The sequence below is a fragment of the Aureobasidium namibiae genome, assembly GCF_000721765.1.
Source record: "Aureobasidium namibiae CBS 147.97 unplaced genomic scaffold scaffold_7, whole genome shotgun sequence".
Taxonomy (NCBI): Eukaryota; Fungi; Ascomycota; class Dothideomycetes; order Dothideales; family Saccotheciaceae; genus Aureobasidium; species Aureobasidium namibiae.
Genome location: NW_013581202.1, coordinates 1,099,849 through 1,119,786, shown reverse-complemented (window position 1 = coordinate 1,119,786; position 19,938 = coordinate 1,099,849). Strand labels below are relative to the sequence as shown.

The 19,938-nt window shown below is 52.0% G+C and overlaps 8 protein-coding genes across 8 annotated transcripts; 4 read left to right on the top strand and 4 right to left on the bottom strand.

The window, feature by feature from the left end:
* Positions 1-241: 241 nt before the first annotated feature.
* Positions 242-2,363, bottom strand: M436DRAFT_45179 (uncharacterized protein; the record flags this gene model as incomplete). Its single annotated transcript, XM_013572524.1, has 4 exons — positions 242-1,736; positions 1,787-2,152; positions 2,211-2,250; positions 2,315-2,363. 4 exons carry the CDS (start codon positions 2,361-2,363, stop codon positions 242-244), a joined length of 1,950 nt encoding a protein of 649 aa, XP_013427978.1.
* Positions 2,364-2,645: 282 nt separating this feature from the next.
* On the top strand, positions 2,646-3,166 carry M436DRAFT_72478 (uncharacterized protein; the record flags this gene model as incomplete). Its single annotated transcript, XM_013572790.1, has 3 exons — positions 2,646-2,856; positions 2,904-2,963; positions 3,018-3,166. 3 exons carry the CDS (start codon positions 2,646-2,648, stop codon positions 3,164-3,166), a joined length of 420 nt encoding a protein of 139 aa, XP_013428244.1.
* A 245-nt stretch (positions 3,167-3,411) lies between these two features.
* M436DRAFT_45303 (uncharacterized protein) lies at positions 3,412-3,923 on the bottom strand (the record flags this gene model as incomplete). The annotated part of the gene is made up of 2 exons (XM_013572557.1): positions 3,412-3,692; positions 3,743-3,923. The coding sequence occupies 2 exons, from the start codon at positions 3,921-3,923 to the stop codon at positions 3,412-3,414; spliced, it is 462 nt and encodes a 153-aa protein (XP_013428011.1).
* A 656-nt stretch (positions 3,924-4,579) lies between these two features.
* Positions 4,580-8,114, top strand: M436DRAFT_63444 (uncharacterized protein; the record flags this gene model as incomplete). The annotated part of the gene is made up of 6 exons (XM_013572704.1): positions 4,580-4,645; positions 4,703-4,732; positions 4,787-4,859; positions 4,924-6,960; positions 7,009-7,238; positions 7,326-8,114. 6 exons carry the CDS (start codon positions 4,580-4,582, stop codon positions 8,112-8,114), a joined length of 3,225 nt encoding a protein of 1,074 aa, XP_013428158.1.
* Positions 8,115-9,404: 1,290 nt separating this feature from the next.
* Positions 9,405-11,064, top strand: M436DRAFT_45200 (alpha/beta-hydrolase; the record flags this gene model as incomplete). The annotated part of the gene is made up of 2 exons (XM_013572529.1): positions 9,405-9,623; positions 9,682-11,064. 2 exons carry the CDS (start codon positions 9,405-9,407, stop codon positions 11,062-11,064), a joined length of 1,602 nt encoding a protein of 533 aa, XP_013427983.1.
* Positions 11,065-11,475: 411 nt separating this feature from the next.
* M436DRAFT_45506 (MFS general substrate transporter) lies at positions 11,476-13,187 on the bottom strand (the record flags this gene model as incomplete). The annotated part of the gene is made up of 6 exons (XM_013572591.1): positions 11,476-11,701; positions 11,792-12,334; positions 12,387-12,527; positions 12,614-12,651; positions 12,714-12,964; positions 13,025-13,187. 6 exons carry the CDS (start codon positions 13,185-13,187, stop codon positions 11,476-11,478), a joined length of 1,362 nt encoding a protein of 453 aa, XP_013428045.1.
* A 754-nt stretch (positions 13,188-13,941) lies between these two features.
* Positions 13,942-16,090, bottom strand: M436DRAFT_72473 (FAD/NAD(P)-binding domain-containing protein; the record flags this gene model as incomplete). Its single annotated transcript, XM_013572789.1, has 5 exons — positions 13,942-14,396; positions 14,453-15,199; positions 15,264-15,600; positions 15,726-15,830; positions 15,881-16,090. 5 exons carry the CDS (start codon positions 16,088-16,090, stop codon positions 13,942-13,944), a joined length of 1,854 nt encoding a protein of 617 aa, XP_013428243.1.
* A 797-nt stretch (positions 16,091-16,887) lies between these two features.
* Positions 16,888-18,566, top strand: M436DRAFT_72472 (HK97 family phage prohead protease; the record flags this gene model as incomplete). The annotated part of the gene is made up of 4 exons (XM_013572788.1): positions 16,888-16,965; positions 17,016-17,204; positions 17,258-17,505; positions 17,555-18,566. 4 exons carry the CDS (start codon positions 16,888-16,890, stop codon positions 18,564-18,566), a joined length of 1,527 nt encoding a protein of 508 aa, XP_013428242.1.
* Between the last annotated feature and the right edge of the window lie 1,372 nt (positions 18,567-19,938).

Below are 19,938 nucleotides of genomic sequence, written 5' to 3'. Positions count from 1 at the left end.
AGGAGGTTGGATGTTGCACAAGCGAATTGCTTGTTTCAGCTTGCGACAGGATGCTGTTGTTGCTGTGCCGCAAACGCGCCCTTTGTTTTGTTGATCTCGCATGAACCCTGACTTTCCCCGCAATCTCTCCATGCGTTTCATCACATTGCGCGCATACAGAATTCAATAAATGACTCGTGGGTGGAATACCTGAACATTCTTCTTGCTTTGCTTGAGCCGTTATGTGGATTAAGTCTCCAGTCTAGACCATCATGCTACGTCTGCGGGCTCCGCTGCGATCTACTCGTGCTGACCGAGGTGCCTTTCGAACCGTCTCTTGCACTTCCGCCTCTTCTTCCTCTGCCTCAACTCCCTGTTGATCCTCTGACCCATTGCTCGACCTTTGCCTCAGCTCGCTTTCGCTGCTGTCCGTCATTGAAGAGTGCCGTCTGCTGTTTCTTTTCCTGCTCACTCCACTTTCTTCCACCTCCGAAGACTCTTTCAACTCGTGTACCCCTACATCCTCAGCTGCTTCCTTCTCGTGCTTCCTGGATCCTGCCATTAATGCTGAGATCGCTCTGCCAGATGCTGAAGCCATTGTGTCTGCCTCAAGTGTTCGTTCATGCTCTCTGTCGACTTTTTGCCCCAGCGGACTCGGTGCTTCAGGGCCCATGCTCGGTGCCAGTGGTCCCGTCATGTCGTCTCCGTTGATTATGACCGTTCTCATAGTCTTCTTGTCGGATCCGGTCATGACGCTGCTGATTCTTCGTCCGTTTGCATCTACAGCGTCTGCTTTTGCTGCCGTCGGCCGACGCATCTTGCTCACTAGATTCGGTTCTGCATAGTTGACCGCTGCTCTGGCTCGTCGCGAAGGCCTACTGGCGCCATTCAGAGCTGCTGGTCCTGTACTCATCGACTTGAGTCCTGATGGAGGTGGTGTGTCTCTTCCTTCGTCTCTTGCTGTCGATGGTTCTGATGGTGTAGGCGAGAAGAATTCCGGTAGTGGTGTCTTGGGCGCCAAATCCTCCACCTCTTCGAGGTGCAATTCTGACGGGAGCGCAATCTCGATTGTCCGCATAATTGTCTCGGGTTCGGTCGTGGCAATGCTGACCGATTTGCTGGGGTTCCTTGATTTTCTGCGGTCCGTGGTTTTCGTAGCAGGCTTGAGTGGAGCATCTTCCTTTTTCAAGTCTCCTTTTCCTTTTGCGCTTCTAGACAGCTTTCGTGGTGATACATTGACGCTCTTGTTGCCTAGGACCTTGCGTTCAGGCAACAAAGCCGGCGTCTCTGTGTCTTCCAGGATATCGCTCGGTGCCGTGAATGGTTCGGTGCTCCTGGAGTCTGCAGCAATCGAGGATCTTCTGCTGAACTTAAAGTCGTCCTTCATGACACGCTTCTCGCCGTCGTCTTCAACATCACGCACACTGAGCTTTCTCTTAGCGCTTGTCCGTGTGAGTTGTGGCTGGTCCTCGTCGTCCAGATTCGGTGGGAGCAACGAGCTTCTACGTAGTTGTACTTTCGAGTCCCTACGTTTCCTTCTCGTCTCCAGGTTCACTGATAACTTGGTCGAAAGCGAATCGTCGTTGTCGGAAGTGGGTTGTTCGTCATGTTCGGTAGAGTCTGGCTGATCTGCCTCGGTGCAAAGAGGATCGAACTTTATAGGATCCTCATTGTCGAAATGAACGACTGGAGGCGGACCAATGTCGGGAGAAGGATCGCTTTGATTGGAGAGGCGGACAATACTGTTGCGATGTAATCTGTTAGTGTCAGCTTGAGGGAAGATCCTGGAGGGCGTAGTGAGACGTACTGCAGAGAGCCACCAGGGGATGCTGCTTCTTCAGCGATACCGTCCATCCTCGGCGCTTGGCCAGACAGGATAGCAGCAGGGACTTCAGGACGCCATGAAGAAGGGTCGGAGAATTTGTCTTGGGGCGCAGAGTGAGGAGTGTTTTGCATGCGACCAAGTTCAGAGACGAGGGAGCCAAATTCGAGCAGTTTGGCCTCGAGTTGATCTTTGACCGAGACGAGGGCGGAGTTGTCAATGTGAGAGCGAGGCTCGGACAGCTGGGCCTGGAGATGAGCGATATCTTCACGAAGGTCGAGATTCTCGGCGAGCAGGCGTGACACTTCGCACTCGAGGGCGCGGATGCGCAAACATTGGGCCGAGTTGTTCCTGGGAAAGAGCTAGTCAGCCTGAGAGACTCGAGACAGATTGTGTCGAATGCGCATACTTGGCGAGTTCGCGGTTTTGTCGCACAAAGCGGCGCTTTACTAGGTCGAGTCAGCGTGGTTGATAGCGTGGTCGACAGCGAGGTCGAGATACAATAGGACATACAAGCATCAACGCTCTCGGTCGGCACAGGGGCCTCGTTGAGTCTGGCCATGAGACGGGCAACACGGAATATCGAGGACGGTGTGTCTTGAGTAGAAATTTGGTATGAGGCAGGCGCCGGAGCACAATCGCAAGGCCGAGCACACGCACAAGCACGAACTCTGACGCCGTGTTTGTTTGCAAGCAGTCGCCGTGGGCAACGCCGACTCGCGACTGCAAGCCAAGACCGCTCCCACGACTCACGCATATTCAGGGCCGTCAGCATTCAAGGCATAGCGAAGGCGCGACCTGACCGACTGTTCGTCTCAACTACAAAAACCACATATTCGCAGTCATGTATCGACCTACCAGCAATCTCCCTTCGCATCTTCGCCAGTCATCACTATCGACATCGAGTTCGCAAACATCTGCCCTACAGCAGCGCATCAACGAGAAACGTGCCGAGCTAGAGAACCTCAAACAATTGCGCGAACTTAGTGCTGGTCTCGCTGGTCAGATGGAGCAGCTGGAGGAGAAGCTATCTACCCTCTCAGATGGCACCCAGGGTGCGTTCGACTGTCGCCGACATGACTACCCGTACTGACTCTAGCAGCCATCGCAACTGTTCTCTCCAACTGGCACACTGTTCTCAGAGCCATCCACATGGCTTCTGGTATGCACTGCTCCCCGACTGCTGCACTGTTCCCACCTGCTGACCTTTGTGCAGCCCACATAGCAAAACCTCAACAGGAGACCGATCCCGATCCCGAACCCCACCTCCCTCTGCCCCAAACGCTTGTCAGAATACCAATGCAGCATGTCGACCAGTCCGAAACTGCTCAAGAGGACAACGGTGACGATTCAACCGTCAAATGAAACTGCAAAAACACATGGCTCTCTTGAACATCCATGAGACGGATCAAACAGCACACCGCCAGACCAGCCTTGGACTTCCTCTTCCTGTGCAGCCATCCCGCCTACAATGCATCTTGCAGACGACATTTTGCGATAAAGGCTGGTCTCTTTCCGGGACCGAGCTCTTTGAGGGGTATGATGGGACCGCAAGCGATACTCTGGCTGTCAAAATAAAATGAAGGGGTGCCTTGACTCCTGGTCGTCATTCAGTCCTTCTTGGGTGTCTTTCTCCTGGGCACTCTCTCATAGGCATTCGGGCTGGGCTTGCGGGCCTTCTGCTTGCCCTTTTCAGAGCCATGCGAATGAGCAGGGTCGGTATGATCATGGTCGCATGGGCCGTCTGAGTCTTGATGCTGGTTTCGACGACGATTTGCCGGCTGGGCCCTACTAGTGTCGGGCTCGCTGTCCGAGTCGGAGGAGGATGATGATGAGGATGATTCATCGGAGGATTCACCAGCCTCGCGTGGTTTGTGGTAGATGCAGCATACTATTGTCGTGTCTCAGTAAAGATAGACACAATGTTGAAAGGAAACATACCTTTCGAGCTCTTCTTGCCCATGCCTTCATTGTCGACGACATCCTCAGCCCATTGAATGCGACGGCCCTCGGAAGGCTCGGCTGCGGCCCTCAGACGCAGAGTGGTAGGCCCCGCTTGCGAGGCGGTGAGGGTGAGACTGCCGTGCGTGCCCGACGCCACGTTGGACTGGTTTGGAGACATGGTTGTTTGGTGCAGACTCAGGACGGCGGCATGAACTGACGATATGGTCGTAGGATTGTAGTGGTGATAGTCGCAAAGGTGATGGGTTCGGAGAGTGGCTAGGTGAGTGACGTGCAGCGAACACAAAGGAAAGGCGGAAGGAGCGATGCACAAAGAGCTTAGCGGTTGCCTTGTCGAGCCTAGCACGGTGTTTTCTAGAAGAAACAAGAGGCGTCGGCCAAAGGTCAAACAGCCAAGGCCGAACGAAGCAAGCGGCAGGCGCAGGAGCCTCCAAAGGCAAGCAAGCAGCAGCAACAGCAGAGAGAGCGTTAGGCAAGCCCGAGAGTTCAGAGAGCTCGACAACCATCTCGTCCAACACCACCTTCTGTCCACCACAACTCCCAACCTCTTGTGCAACTGTGCGCTTACCCGGCTGTCTTCTCGCCAACACTCAGCCCTCCGCTTCTTCACTTCAGACGCGCCCTCTGTCCCGACCAGAGCCTCTTCTCTACACGCGCCGCCCCGCCTTGTCCGGCCTCTATCAAACCGCCCACCCTCTGCCTCTCTCAGCAGACGCATGCTAGAGTAGAGACACAAGCTACCTTCCCACCAGGCAGCGCGCCGTATCAGATTCCAGCCGCAACAACCACCCGCCTTCGCCGAACGCTTCCCCCACCATGGCTTCGTCAATACAGGAGCTGGACGCCACTGTCCAAGCCTTCTACAGCGGTCACGGAGAGCAGGTGCGCCATCCACACGACTCACTCTAGCAGTCATTAAGCTGACTACTTTCTCAACAGCACAAACAAGCTCAGGCTACCCTCAATCAGGTCGGTTGCAAGCTCTTACCCGCTCAATCTCTTCCCCACTGACTCGCTTTGCAGTTCAAGGAAAACCCCGACGCATGGCTCATGGTCGACAAGATTCTCCAAGACGCTCAATACCCTCAGACCAAGTGTACGCCATCTCTCAATTTCCCTCGCGACCTCTTCCTACATGTGCTAACCTCGCCCAACAACAGTCCTTGGCCTACAAGTCCTCGACAATGTGATCATGACGCGATGGAAGGTCCTGCCCCGCGAGCAGTGCCAGGGAATCCGCAACTTTGTCGTCCAGTTCATCATCCAAATGTCGAGCACCGATGAGAGCCTGCGCAAGGAGAGAGCTTTGATCAACAAGCTCAACCTGGTCCTCGTTTCCATTCTCAAGCAGGAGTGGCCCCACAACTGGCCCACCTTCATCAACGAGATCATCTCGTCCTGCCACAGCAGTCTGCCCATTTGCGAAAACAACATGGCCATCCTGCGTCTGCTCTCGGAAGAAGTTTTCGATTTCTCCGCCGAACAGATGACCTCGTCCAAGACGCGCCAACTCAAGCAGAGCATGTGTGACGAGTTCACATCCATCTACAACCTGTGCAGCGAGATTCTGCGCACTGCCACACAACCCTCGCTGATCAAGGCCACCCTCGAGACACTGCTGCGCTTCCTCAACTGGATTCCTCTAGGCTTCATCTTCGAGACACCACCTACCGGCGTCAGCTTGCTCGAGACTCTTCGCAGCCGCTTCCTTGAGGTCCCCGAGTTCCGCAACGTCACTCTCAAGTGTTTGACAGAAGTCGGTGGTCTGCAGACCGAGCAGCAGTACAACGAGAAGCTCATCGCCATGTTCACCGACACCATGACTACCATCTCTACCGTCATTCCTCTGTCGCTCGACCTCAAGCAAACTTACGCTTCTAGCAACAGCCGCGACCAGGAATTTGTCCAGAACCTTGCGCTCTTCCTGACCAACTTCTTCTCTAACCACCTTAGCATCATCGAGAACTTGCCCAACCCCGACTTCCTGGTTCACGGCCACTTCTACCTCATCCGCATTAGTCAAATTGACGACCGCGAAATCTTCAAGATCTGCCTGGAATACTGGACCAAGCTGGTATGCGACCTCTACGACGAAATGCAGCAACTTCCCATCACCGACCTCAACCCCCTGGTTAGCATGACCATGAGCGGTCTTTCCAACGGCGGCGCTCCTCATCCTTCGGCTATGTCCGGCTACCCTCTCCGCAAGAACAAGTATGGTGAGGTCTTGACAAACTTGCGCCAAGTCATGATCGAGAAGATGGTCCGTCCCGAGGAAGTCTTGATCGTCGAGAATGACGAGGGTGAGATTGTCCGTGAGTTCGTCAAGGAGAGCGACACCATCCAACTCTACAAGACTACCAGAGAATGCTTGGTCTTCCTTACTCACTTGGACGTCGTCGACACCGAGACCATCATGTCCGACAAGCTCTCCAAGCAGGTCGACGGTTCTGAATGGTCGTGGGCCAACTGCAACACTCTTTGCTGGGCCATTGGTTCCATCTCCGGTGCCATGAACGAAGAGACGGAGAAGCGCTTCTTGGTCACCGTCATCAAGGACCTTCTCGGCTTGACTGAACAGAAGCGCGGCAAGGACAACAAGGCCGTTGTCGCGTCTAACATCATGTACATCGTCGGGCAGTACCCTCGCTTCCTCAAGGCCCACTGGAAGTTCCTCAAGACGGTCGTCAACAAGCTCTTCGAGTTTATGCACGAAACCCACGAGGGTGTCCAGGACATGGCTTGCGACACCTTCATCAAGATCGCCAACAAGTGCAAGCGTCACTTCGTCCTGACCCAGCCCGGTGAAACGGAGCCTTTCATCGATGAGATTGTGCGTAACATGCGCAAGATCACTTGTGACTTGTCTCCTCAGCAGGTTCACACCTTCTACGAGGCTTGCGGCTACATGATCAGTGCCCAGGGCCAGAAGGCCATGCAGGAGCGTTTGATCGGCGAACTTATGGCTCTGCCTAACCAAGCTTGGGACGCCATCATCCAGTCTGCACACGTCGACCCCAACATCCTCCAGGACTCGGAGACCATCAAGGTTGTGGGCAACATCATGAAGACCAATGTCTCGGCTTGCTCTTCGGTCGGAAGTTACTTCTACCCTCAGATCGGCAAGATTTACCTCGATATGCTCACAATGTACCGCGCCAGCAGTCAGCTCATCGACGAAGCTGTGCAGAAGGATGGTAAGTCTGATTCAATCATATCCAACTAATTTTCGCTAACTTCCGTAGGCAACATTGCCACCAAGATGCCCAAGGTCCGCGGTCTCAGAACTATCAAGAAGGAGATCCTCAAGTTGATCAGCACCTACGTTGACAAGGCTGACGACTTGGAGATGGTGCACGAGCGTCTCGTGCCCGACTTGTTGCAAGCCGTTCTTCTTGACTACCAGAACAATGTCCCTGATGCTCGCGAGGCCGAGGTCCTGAACGTCATGACCACCATCATCAAGAAGCTTCAAGTACGTTGGACCCCGAATCGTAGCAGACACTCGGTCGGCTTGATCGCTATGCCATCTCATCAGAATCAACATGCTAACATCTCCCAGGGTTTGATGACCAAGGACGTTCCTGGCATTCTTGGCGCTGTCTTCGAATGCACTCTCGACATGATCAACAAGGACTTCTCCGAATACCCCGAACACCGTGTCGAGTTCTTCAAGCTTCTCCGCGAGATCAACCTGCGCTGTTTCCCCGCCCTCCTCCAGCTTGACCAACGTCAGTTCAAGTTCGTCATCGACTCATGCATGTGGGCCAGCAAGCACGACAACCGTTTGGTTGAGGGTGAAGGTCTCAACATGTGCTACGAACTCGTCCAGAACATGTCAGAGACCGATGGCGAGATCAGCGGACCCTTCTTCCAAAACTTCTACACCACCATCCTCCAGGATGTCTTCTTCGTCTTGACCGACTCGGACCACAAGGCCGGCTTCAAGTACCAGTCTATGCTCTTGGCTCAGATGTTCTACCTCGTTGGCTCTGGCAAGTTGAACTCGCCTATCTACACTTCTGACATGGCGCCTGCTGGAACATCGAACAGAGAGTTTCTCCAAAACTTTGTTGGCAATCTCCTGGTCAACGCCTTCCCCAACCTTACACCTGCACAGATCCAGAAGTTCATCACAGATCTCTTCTCTCAAGCCGATGACATCAACCGCTTCAAGCTCACATTGCGCGACTTCTTGATTCAGCTCAAGGAGTTTGCCGGTGACAACGCCGAGTTGTTCATTGAGGATCGTGAGAGGGCTGCTCAAGAGGCCAAGACCCAGGAGAGAGAGCGTGCTATGAAGGTCGGCGGTTTGCTCAAGCCTAGTGAGATCGACGATGACGAGCTGTGACTTGACCAAGAGTTAGGTACCAGAACAGCTCATGACCTTGGGGATGTCGTCGAGTCGGCAAAAGCAAGACCCAACGTGGTTGGAAATGATGGTCTTGACGGCTGGCACGTGTATGGCCTATAGAGCTGTGCTTTGCCGTCACATCAACAGCATCTCCACAGCCAACGCCTTCCAGGCATGAACAGAAGACGACATGCAAAGGCGAGGAAAGAGTACAAACTGCGAAAGATTTGACATTCTGCGCGATTGCCTGGCGCACGGTGTTTTTGCTGGGAATCTGGGGCAGAGTGAGCAACGACCTTGCCATCTTGTTGTATACACAAGACTATCTGGCAAAGGCGGGAGTTGGGAGATGGTTGTATCTGTGTGTTTCTTTCGCCTCGTTTCTTCCTCTCTCTCCTACTCACTCACATGGGCCTCTCTCTGACTGCCAAAGGTCATTCTTCTCTCTTAGCGGGTTTAGCATTAGATACTCCATGGTATAAACTCACAACATTTGTAAATTCTTGTCTCTGTCCTAGTTGCCAAGCTAATGCTGATTGAACTCTATCTGTATGACTAGTTAGCGTGTGTAGTATATGAATCCAGTCCTGTAGGCTTGGATGGGCTTGCCAATTTCAATGTTCTTCAGGCCCCCACAGAGGGGATGGATCGAAGCCCCACAGTGCCCGCCCGCACTCGACCTCCGCCCGGTTCACGTCGTTTGACGCGGTGGCTTGTTCTCTTCTGCGATATATCCTCGGTCTTGTCATTCATTTCCTGGGCACTGAATTGGCAGGCTTCAAATTACCTAGGCCAAGGATAGGGCCTCGATAATCCTTGTTTATGCCGGGTTTCGGGTTGATCGTTGATGGAGATTCAGCTGTTTCTCACATCGATACGAGTTGGAAATCATTCTCTGTGGCTCGAGGGTTCTCATTCGGAAGCTCTCCGTGGAAAGTAGGCACGGAAAGAACGGCGACCGATTGACTTTTTTCGGCAGGTCAGTAACACGAGGCAGCCGACGTGGAGGAATTCGGCATGCCGTGTTTGAGGCGCGTCTGAGGACTCGCTCCAGTCTTCTCCACCACTGACCCCAAGGTATAAATGTGCAGCGGGCGCGACATGGCAAATGCTCCTCATGGGCCGTGAGCCGTGACGGGGTGGCAGCTTTACTTAGGCTATACCAGCCGACGTGAAGATGGATGTAACATCGGCAGATCATCTGCTGGTATTATAAAGGCGAGCACCTTCCGCCTCATCTGCAGATCGTACCCCTCCTCATCCTTCTCCAGCCTTTCTCCTCACATCATGCGTTCTTCATTATTTGCAGGACTGGTTGGTGTGTCTGCTGTTGGCGCTGTCAAGCCTTTGGTGGATGTCAGTTACTCCAAGTACCAGGGTGTTCCGCTTGGTAATGGCATCACTCAGTGGATGGGTGTGCGCTATGCTGCCCCTCCGGTTGGCGACTTGAGATTCGCGGCTCCTTCTGATCCGGTCAAGAACAAGACTACCATCATTGCTGACACTGTACGTACTGTGAAATGGTTCTCCATGCTATTACCCTCACTGACAACACAACGCACAGTCTGGAAACATCTGTCTGGGGACCGGCTCCGCACCCAGCAACACCTCATCCGAGGATTGTCTCTTTTTGAACGTCTTCGCACCCACAAATGCCACTTCGGACAACCCTCTCCCCGTCTACTTCTTTATCCAAGGCGGTGGCTTCAACACAAACTCGAACCCCAACTACAACGGCTCCGGTCTGATCGAAGCCAGCAACCACAACATTGTCGTTGTCAACTTCAACTACCGCGTTGGTCCTTACGGCTTCTTGGCTTCCAATGAGATTGTCACGGGCGGTGCCCCCAACAACGGTCTCAGAGATCAGATCAAGGCCCTGCAATGGGTACAGAAGAACATCAAGAAGTTCGGAGGTGATCCCAAGCACGTTACTATCGGGGGTGCATCTGCAGGTGCCGCGTCCGTTACTCTGCTGCTCACTGCACACAACGGTCGCAATGACAACCTCTTCCACGCTTCAGCCGCCGAATCCCAGTCCTTCGCTGCTGTCCGCAGTATCAACGAGTCTCAGTTCATGTACGACAACCTGGTCATCCGCACTGGCTGCACAAGCTCCAACGACACTTTGGCCTGTCTGCGCAGCCTGAACTCCACTTACCTCCAGACCAAAAACATCAACACTCCCTTCCCCGGCGCAGAGGGCGCTCCCTTGTACATGTATGGCCCTACCCTCGATGGCGACGTCGTCACCGATCTCACCATGGCTGCCTACCGCAAGGGAAACTTCATCAAGCTGCCTGCCATCTACGGCGACGACACAAACGAAGGCACTGTTTTCGTCCCCGTCAACACTTCCTCCCAGGGCGAAAGCAACACGTTCCTCAAAAATCAGTTTCCGCTGTTGACGCTCAGCCAAATCAAGAAGATCAACAAACTGTACCCCAATAATGCAAGCAACCAGTTCCCTAACTCGGGCGCTTGGTGGAGACAAGCTAGTGATCAGTACGGAGAGTTGCGCTACAACTGCCCCGGCATCAATATCTCGGATATCTACGCCGCGACCTTCAACCGCAAGGACATCTACAACTACCACTGGGATGTCGTTGACCCCGTTGCTGCAGCCGCCGGCCGCGGAGTCACTCACACTGTTGAGATTGCCGCTATCTGGGGCCCTAACAACACTCAAGGCAATGCTCCTGCTTCCTACAGCACTACCAATGCCAACATTGTTCCTGTCACCCAAGCATACTGGACTAGTTTCATCAGAAGCTACAACCCCAACACTTACAGACTCAAGGGGTCTCCCATCTGGGAAGCATGGACTCAAGGACAGAAGCAGAGGTTGCATTTTGTCACTAATGCTACAGCTATGGAGAATGTGGATGCTGTGCAGAAGGAGAGATGTGCTTATCTCAGCAGCATTGCTCTCGACATCAAGCAGTAGAGGGTGAGGGATTACACATGTAGTTTTCCCAATGACGAACAAACATGACTTTTTTGCTATACCTGACTCCATAATCTTCCACTACACCAGTCTTTGACATTCGCTGCTGATCGATGCGCTCCAACTCGATGACCGGCACTTCCTGAGAAAGACGCATTTCCACTGGACTATCCCCACTCAGCGACTCCGCCGAGTTTCCCCCCTTCCTGCAAGTCATAGTCATCCTAGATCTCTGAGACAGGTCTGACGTTGGTCAGAGTAGCCTCCTTAGTATCAACCCTCTCAACCGCATCATCATTGCTCGAAGAAATCCCTGCAGCAAACTTCTTCTCCTCGAATTGTCTCCTGTGCATCTTTCCGTCAGCCGCATTCTCGATTCCAAAAAGCAATCAAACGGAAAAGTCCAAAAACTCACTCTTGTCTCTGATGCAAGAAATTAACAATCCACGTCATGCCAATCAGACACACCGCCATTGCCGCTGTAAAAGAAAAACCCTTGGTATATCTCGGTGCCTCGACTGTTTTCCAGAAAATCAGGGGTGTCCACACTGTGGTTGATTGAGCTATGGCGTTCATGACTACCAAGGTAAGTGCTCTTTCGTTGACATTGTGTTTGAGGATATCGTTTGCCCAACCACTGTTTTCATCAAATTCGTCAGCATATGACTTCCACCATTGCTAGATGGATGAGAAGGAATTGGAGATTGGAGTGTTCAGTAAAACTTACTAGAGCACAGAAGACATGGCAACAGCCGAATAAGACGTATTGTACGCAAAGAATTTGGCAGCCTGTGATACATCCCAAACCAACAAGATGCACACACCAATCAAATTCCACGAGTGAGCAATGGTGATGGCACCAGCTCTTCCAAACACCAAATCTGCTCCAAAGCAAATGAACAGCACGTAAAAGATGCCTAGGCCTGGAGCTGTAGCGCTCAAATCATTCAAGCGAGATTTTGGATATTTCTTCAAACTCTTTAGCCAGAGGAGGTAAGGGGCAGTGCTGGCGTTGAGGCAAGCGTTCCAGAAGAAAATGTCCCAGATGACGAGGATCCAGAGTTTGTAGCCGAAAAAGACCTTTTTGAGAAGAGTGAGGGAAAAGGGTTTGTGGTCGCTGGTGTGGCCTGCTCTTTCCAGTCGTTGTCTTGCAAGCGTCAATTCTTGTTCTGACAGGAACACGCTTTTGGAGTTTGAGGGTGTGCCGGGCCAGACCCAGACGCCGATTATGCCGAGCGGTAGGGTGATTACGGCGTTGATGATGAACATCCTGGCACAGTCAGTATGTTGTCGAAGTATGTGCATATTTGTGTACACGTTACCAGCGCCATCCAGCTAAACCACGAACACCGTCAAGATGTGCAGAGCATGCACCTTGAATCAGACTGGCAGTAAGAGTACCCAAGGTAAGTCCAACATAGAAGATACCGCCTCTTCTGCTGATCTCATCACCGCGATACCAGCTCCCTAGACAAGATCTATCAGCTACTGGATCAAAAGACATGGTTGCTCAAGACTTTCAATCTCATAGCTAGAGCATTCTGGAAACTCACCTAGCACGTAGTGTACAGCCGGGAAGAATGCGCTCTTTTCAAGCATGATTGATTAGCACTTGTCCACCCGAGACACCAGCCCTCTAGAACACTCACCTCAAACAACCCCACCAAAAATCGATACGCCATGATCTCCGAATACCCCTGCGACCTATACTGCAGCAGTGTAAAAACACCCCACAGGATATCCAAAGCCGGCACGAGAATATTCATGCGGATTTTTGGAAACAGCAGTGCAAAGGGTATCTGCCCCAACACAGCACCCAAATTATACATGATCTGGAAGTGTACGAGTTCATTGCCATGGAAATTCAGATCTTCGGACATGCCTGAGGCGTATGCATTATCTGTGGTGCGAAGTCATGTAAGTGACGTTTGGGGGTTGGGTCAAAAGGTTGTAGACTCACTGATGTTGCTCTGGTCGAGGTATTTGGCCCAGTAAGTGACAAAGGCATAGCTGACGATGAGGACGTCGAGTTTGGCGATGAGTTTGCGCTCCTCTTTGGTATCGCTGGGGTGATACCAGTCATACCACTTGCGGCCTGTACGGTAGATGTCTTTCTCTGCCATCGATACTCAAGATGATATGGGTAGGATCACTGGACGAGGCTTTCATGCCGACTTATGACTCCAATATTTGTTCAATCATTGCAGACAGTTCCATTGCGACATCGACGCCGAGAATGCTGACAGTGGATAGAAGCACCTGGAGTGGAGTCAATTGACATGGTATGTTGTCAATTTGGGTGTGTTGGCCTCAACATTTCCTCCAGCTCCAGCGGGAGCGGAGAGAAGTACGGTGCCGTGATTCGGCGTATAATATGGCATCAGGAAGGATATGATTGTGCAATTGTCTTGGTGGTTCAGCAGGGGAAAGCTTGTCGCGTGCGTGCTCGGAGCTCACGCATGAAGCCAAGTATGCCGCACGTTTCGTGTCATGAGCAGGGAAAGTTCGTTTCGATGTATCTTCATGTGGATCTCGCCCCTTGGTCCCCGCTTGGTGGAGGTTTGTATGATGTTCGGTCAAAATCAGGATCGTTACTGCTTGAGGGGAGTCTTGGAACCACAAACTAGACTCTGAGAAGGCGAACATAAAAACTCTCTACAACATGTTTGCCTCCCTATGTCCAAAATTGTATCACGCATAGCTTCAGAAATGCACGATAGTCTTGGGCAGTGTGGGGATGAGTTGTAGCTTATGCTTCCCTTGGGTGGATTTTGAGTCTGGAAATCATTGCGCCCTGTCATGGTAAGGGAATTGCTTCCAGCACCCGTGCAGGAAGAGCGTGGTGATTATCACGTTGCGAAGTTGCGATGTGTTTCTCTACAGATCCCACCAGGTCTCATGCAGGTCTCTGAGATCGACTTTCTCCGGCAACTTTAGGTGAGCAGTAACATTGCCTTCGGGGTCCAGCTCTCTCCTGGCGCGACCATTTCCCCAGTAAGCGAATCTGTTCTCTGGTCGAACATACGTGTACTCCCAATCCTCCCATCGTGGCTCTCGCCGAACAACAGCTAGATGGCTCGCGCTGCCTGGCCATTGACCGTGAATGCGAGCTCCGGGGTTTCTTCCGTTCGCCCAACTGCTGCACTTGCGTGAGAAAGTTGTCCGAGGGAAAAATGCGTCGCAGTACGTGACAAAGTCGTCGGTTGCAGCCTTTGATGGTTGCAAGGTCGAGATTCCTTGGCTGCTCACCTTGCGGAGAACCTTCGCCATATATGCTACCTGAGTTTCCACCGAGAAAGGCACAGAGCCCGAGGCACCTGCTGCATTGGGACCTAAAAAGGCTGTCAGGGACAGAACTGGAAGGACAATCACGCAGCAAGCGGCTTACCAGCTAGATGCAACAAGTTTGGGAAACCCGGGGTAGCAACACCGATGTAAGAATACGGCCAGCCAAATTTGCCATCAGGACGCCAGTCTCTAGAAAGGTCGTAGTCACCAGCTACGACTGGGAATGGCGGACTGAAGTCCACGTTCGCGCCTGTTGAACAAATGACGGCGTCGACTGAGCGATGGATACCATCTTTCGTAACAATTCCATCCTCAGTGAAATGAGAAATTGGCGTTTGGATAAAGCTGACATTGGGCTTTGTAATCGCTTCAAGGTATCCAGGACCAGGAGTAAGTCTTCTGCAGTGAGGAGGGAAATCCGGAACAATCTGGTCGAGAAGCTCAGGTTTTTCAACCAGTCGCTTACGCATGAGTTCTTTGAAATCACGCGCAGCATTCTTGCTCGTTTCAGAGTCTCTGAGCACAGCATCGTATCGCCTGAAGAACGGGCCCTCTAGCTCTTGTCGGAACTCGAGGTACTTCTCCGGATCCTTGAAAGATTCGAGCTCCTCTGGCGTGAACAGCAGTGCGGTTGCTTGACGCTCCCTTGCTGAGCCGTTGAAGCTTCCGGCAATCCATGTGGGGCTTCGTGCGTAATGATACAAATGGCTTGCGACTTTCTGCAGCTCAGGTGTGACTTGTATCCCAGAAGCACCATTTCCGATGGTTGCAATCCGCTTGCCGACTGGATCGAACTCTGGGTCCCAGTTGGACGAGTGACGGAGGTGTCCTTTATATTGTTCGATACCTATGTGAGCTCATAGTCAGTGATGATACATACTTCTTGGGTCCAAGTCAATTGTGATACACACCCGGATAGTCAGGTAATTTCCATTCGTTGAAGTGGCCGATGGCTAATATGACGAAATCGTAGTACTCCGTTGTCTTGCGTCCGTCCACAACATCCTCATTCTCGAGTCGCCACTGAGACTTCTCTGGCTCCCAGACCGTCTTCACGACTTTGTTGTTGAATCGAATCTTATCGTAGACGCCGTATTTGGCTGCGACGCCCTTCCAGTAGGCGAGGATTTCGGGACCTTGAGCATACTCTTCGCTCCATTGAGTGTTCGGAGCGAAACTGGTTTGGTAGACATTCGCGGGGATGTCACAGCGTACACCGGGGTATCTGTTTTCGAACCATGTACCGCCCTAACAAGTGTCAGATAGGTCAACCATAGCTTTCGTTGGACAGCACTTTTCGTCGAAGCACCGAAATCAGGAGAACACAACTTTGAGCGGATGCCCAAGACGAAGAGATGGGAGCTTTGACATACCACTTCGGGGTTCTTCTCGAGGATGGTCAATTGAATGCCAGGGACTTTTGCAGGTAATAATGCGCCAGCGGTGATGCCGGCGAGACCAGCTCCAATCACGGCGACCTCATCGTCGTCAGCTAGTTGTTCCCTTCTTCGGACAAAATGGCACTGACTTTCAATTCACGAACATCATCGATGGGGTGATCGCCGAGGACGAAGTCGGTCGGATATGGATAGACCCAGTCCTCCTCAGGGACGTCCTTGTTGTTCGTGCTGACATCCTGCAGTAAATCCTGAGTAGTTTCGATGACTGCTACAGCTGGTTCCTTCTCGTTGGGATACGCTGGTAAATTGCTAACGGGGATAGCAATTGTAGTAGCCATGGTTCAAGGACTGGCGGTATCGTCGGACTTCGATCAAGAAAGGCTGATGGACTGACATTTTATTCGTGATGTGAACTTTGTCCCGGCCAACAGACAGTGCTGGAGATTATTCGGTCTTCTTGCCGTGGTTGAATCACCACATTGGAGCTATGGATTACGTGCGAGCTCGCGACATGCTCGTTATCTTTGACCGGACGAGAACGTCGCACTCGCGTGTGCTAAGCATTGATAAACGTGACTTGCGATGAAGCCAAGCACTTTCGAAGAATAATCTCATCCGACATCCGGAAGTTACAAAGGAAACACATGAGTTGGCCGCAGGCTGGTGTGGTGCGAGGGGCAGAATGTTTGCCATGTTTGCTCTTATTCCCGAACCCCGCTCACCACGGCTGTTGATTTGTTCCTTCCTCAAGCTTCACTGCACGAGTAAAAACACCGCGCGAACGAACACGGTCGATGGCGTGCTCGCACGACAACATCCACTTCCATCAACAATGCAGGGTCCTGATACCTTAGGCCCTCTCAACCACATATGCTCGTTACCCCGACACGATAAAGACATGATTGTATGTGGTTATCTCGGCGATGTAGGCGATAGGTAGGTTTGTCAAGATGCCGAGCATGAGTGGAATTCTCGTGCAGAGTGATACCGTGGATGGCGTGCTCGCACGACGAGATCCACTTACATTGATGGTGCGGGGTCCCAATAACACCGGCCTTTCCGAACACATATAATGCTTTTCTCGTCACTGCCAGTGAAATCAATCGCTACTGGTCCTCCTTGAATCCGAGCAAAAATGGCTGCTAACAAAGAAATCCTCATCAATGCCTTTGACATGAGCACCATTGGGCATCTTTCGCCAGGACAATGGAAGGTGAGTAAACATACATACTCGGCTCCGACTGCAACGACTAACACCCACAGAACCCTAGCGACAAGTCAACCACAAAGCGCAAACTGGATTATTGGATCGATCTGGCAAAGCTACTCGAAAAGGGCGACATCAATGCTCTGTTCCTGGCCGACACATATGGCGGCTACGATACATACGAGCAGAGTCTGGATGAGTGTATTCGCCGCGCAGCACAATGGCCCGTGACTGATCCTACCATCGTAAGTGCTCGTCTGCAGCAACACCTATCACTCAGGCCTAACCATTACGACAGCCAATCTCAGCCATGGCAGCCGTGACCAAAAATCTCGCCTTTGGTATTACAGCAAGTACCTCGTTTGAACCACCATTCTTGCTTGCGAAGCGCTTTTCGACGCTCGATCATTTGACTCAAGGTCGTATCGGCTGGAACATCGTGACTTCGTGGAAGAAGGCAGCGTTCAAGGCCATCGGCATTGATACACCCATTGACCATGATGAACGTTACGCCCAAGCTGATGAGTACTTGAGATTACTTTATAAGTTCGTCTTCCAATGACCCGACAAAATTTTCTCCCACTAACGATTGCAGACTCTGGGAAGGCTCGTGGAGCAACGATGCCATCATCGCTGACGCCGAGAACGATGCTTATTTTGACCCCGATAAGATCAGAACCATAAAGCACCAAGGAAAGTACTTCAACCTTGAGACGAGACATATCGTCGATCCATCGCCTCAGCGTACACCGTTCTTGTTCCAGGCAGGCACATCTCCTGCGGGTTCATCTTTCGCAAGCAAGCATGCAGAGGCCATCTTTGTTTCTGGTCACAGTCCTCAAGTCCTGAGGCCTCGCATCGATGCAATCCGCAAGCTAGCAGAGCAGGAAGGCCGCGACCCAAGATCTATCAAGTTTTTCGCCACCTTCACGCCAATTCTGGGCAAGACAGATGAGGGAGCCCAGGAGAAGCTCGCTGAACTTCAAAAGTATGCCTCCGTGAAAGGAGGGCTTGTATTGTTTTCTGGCTGGACTGGCATTGACATTTCGACAATTCCTCTGGACCAGGAAATCACCGCTGCAGACTCAAAGGAGGTTCACAAGGTGACTTCGCAGCTCCACGCCTTTACCACTACCAGCAAGGAGGTGCCCAAGTGGACCCCTCGCGTCGTCGCCGAGAAAGTGGCTATTGGAGGTCTCGGTCCTGTTGGTGTCGGCTCACCAGCCACCGTCGCAGACGAGATGCAACGCTGGGTCCGCGAAGCTGATCTTGATGGCTTCAACATCGGCTACGTCACCACACCGGGCACTTTCGAGGACGTGGTCGAGCTTCTGATCCCTGAATTGCGTCGTCGCGGCGTGTACCCTGAGAAGGGTGCGAAGGAAGGATTGACAGCAAGAGAGAAGGTCTATGGCGCTGGACAGGCAGGCGTGAGAGCTGATCACACGGCGAGTGGATATAAGTACGACGTGTACAAGGAGGATGAGCCATATGTGGCTCAAGAAGAGCAACAAGCAACACTGGAAAAGCATGAAAACCTTGCGGCTTCCAACACCTTGTTAGAAAAAGGCAAAGTCACAGTCAGCGCCTCTGAAGTCGTCGCATAAACAATGATACCGAAAACCTTTTTATCTCCCAATATTGGCTCTCACCGACTTGTTGAAAGTGGCCCGAATCCCTTGTGCTGCAAGTATGGCCCGATCGAACATGTGCGTGGAAGGGTTTTCCGAAGATGACTGGGGTTCGTGGAATATGGTGCATGGAAAGGCACATGCTGTGTGCGACAGTCAGCTCAGACTCCCAAATTCTCGTATACGCGATATGGCGACATCAGTTTGGAAAACCCTCTCGAGATCCCTCCGGTATCGACCGTGGAGAAACACAAACACTTGCAGTCAAAGAGCATCAAGAGCCAGACCGTATCGCTCTACCAGACGAGCGACAGTTCTACGTTGGCTCGTCACATGGAGTTCCTGATGCAGTCTCTGAGATGCTGCACTCCTACGAGGGCGAAATCTAGATCGACTCGCCACCAGAGTGTTTGGATTATGAGGTTCCGAAGGAAGTAGTGGATAGAGAGGAACGAGAAAGCAATATGAGCGTGCAGGAAAGAGAAAAGGCTCAAGATGATCAGATCTTGAGTGGCGATTCTTGTCCGGAACATTAATCCCGAGAGTGTCTTCAGATAGTCACCGAAAGTTTCGCTGGCTTAATGAGTTGTTGGAAGCCTGGTTGGTAAAAGTGTCAAAGTAGGATCTAGGATGATTTAGTGTTTTTTTTGAAATGGTAATCCGTGAAAGCCTTCTGTCCATTGCAAGCGCAACTGGCACCGTGAACGTAGCCATGGCTCACACCTTCTCGGACAGGATCAACGATTGTGCTTTGAGAGAATTGATGGGGTGGAAACTCAGCAGGATGTTGTCAAGGGTAGAGCGGATAAGCAGTAGCGAACACGAAGAGTTTCATGGTACACTTATGGCTGCGCGCATACAGGATATTACTGAGACGACTTGAGAAGAACATGGGCCGCAACTCGGTATGTTCATCTTTTGTGAAGAACATGCTCAGAGTCGCCTCAAGCGCTGAGACGGATGGACGAGAGCACGTCGCCATGGAATGATTTCCCCAGAGCCATTTCGAGTACTCTTCATGTCTTGAGACCTCCCTTGCGTTAAGTAGGCGTGGCGGTGCACGATGCAGCGCTTGAAATCATACACATTTGCTTGCGTCGCATTTGCCGAAAAATTATATACTAGGAGTCGGCCGTATGCTTGGATCTTTGGTGTTTAGCACCTTCGTCAAGGTATCGCTCACGATAAGCAGAGTTCTTGTTCCAGGAAGAGAGCAGATATAGGCCATCATCTCTCTTGCGAGATACGGCGGACGATAAGTCGCGAGGAGAGGCCCAGTGACTCTCAGAAAATGACCTATGGCTTCAAAGTGTAAATCTCATGTTACAACTTCATGCAATAAATCTCG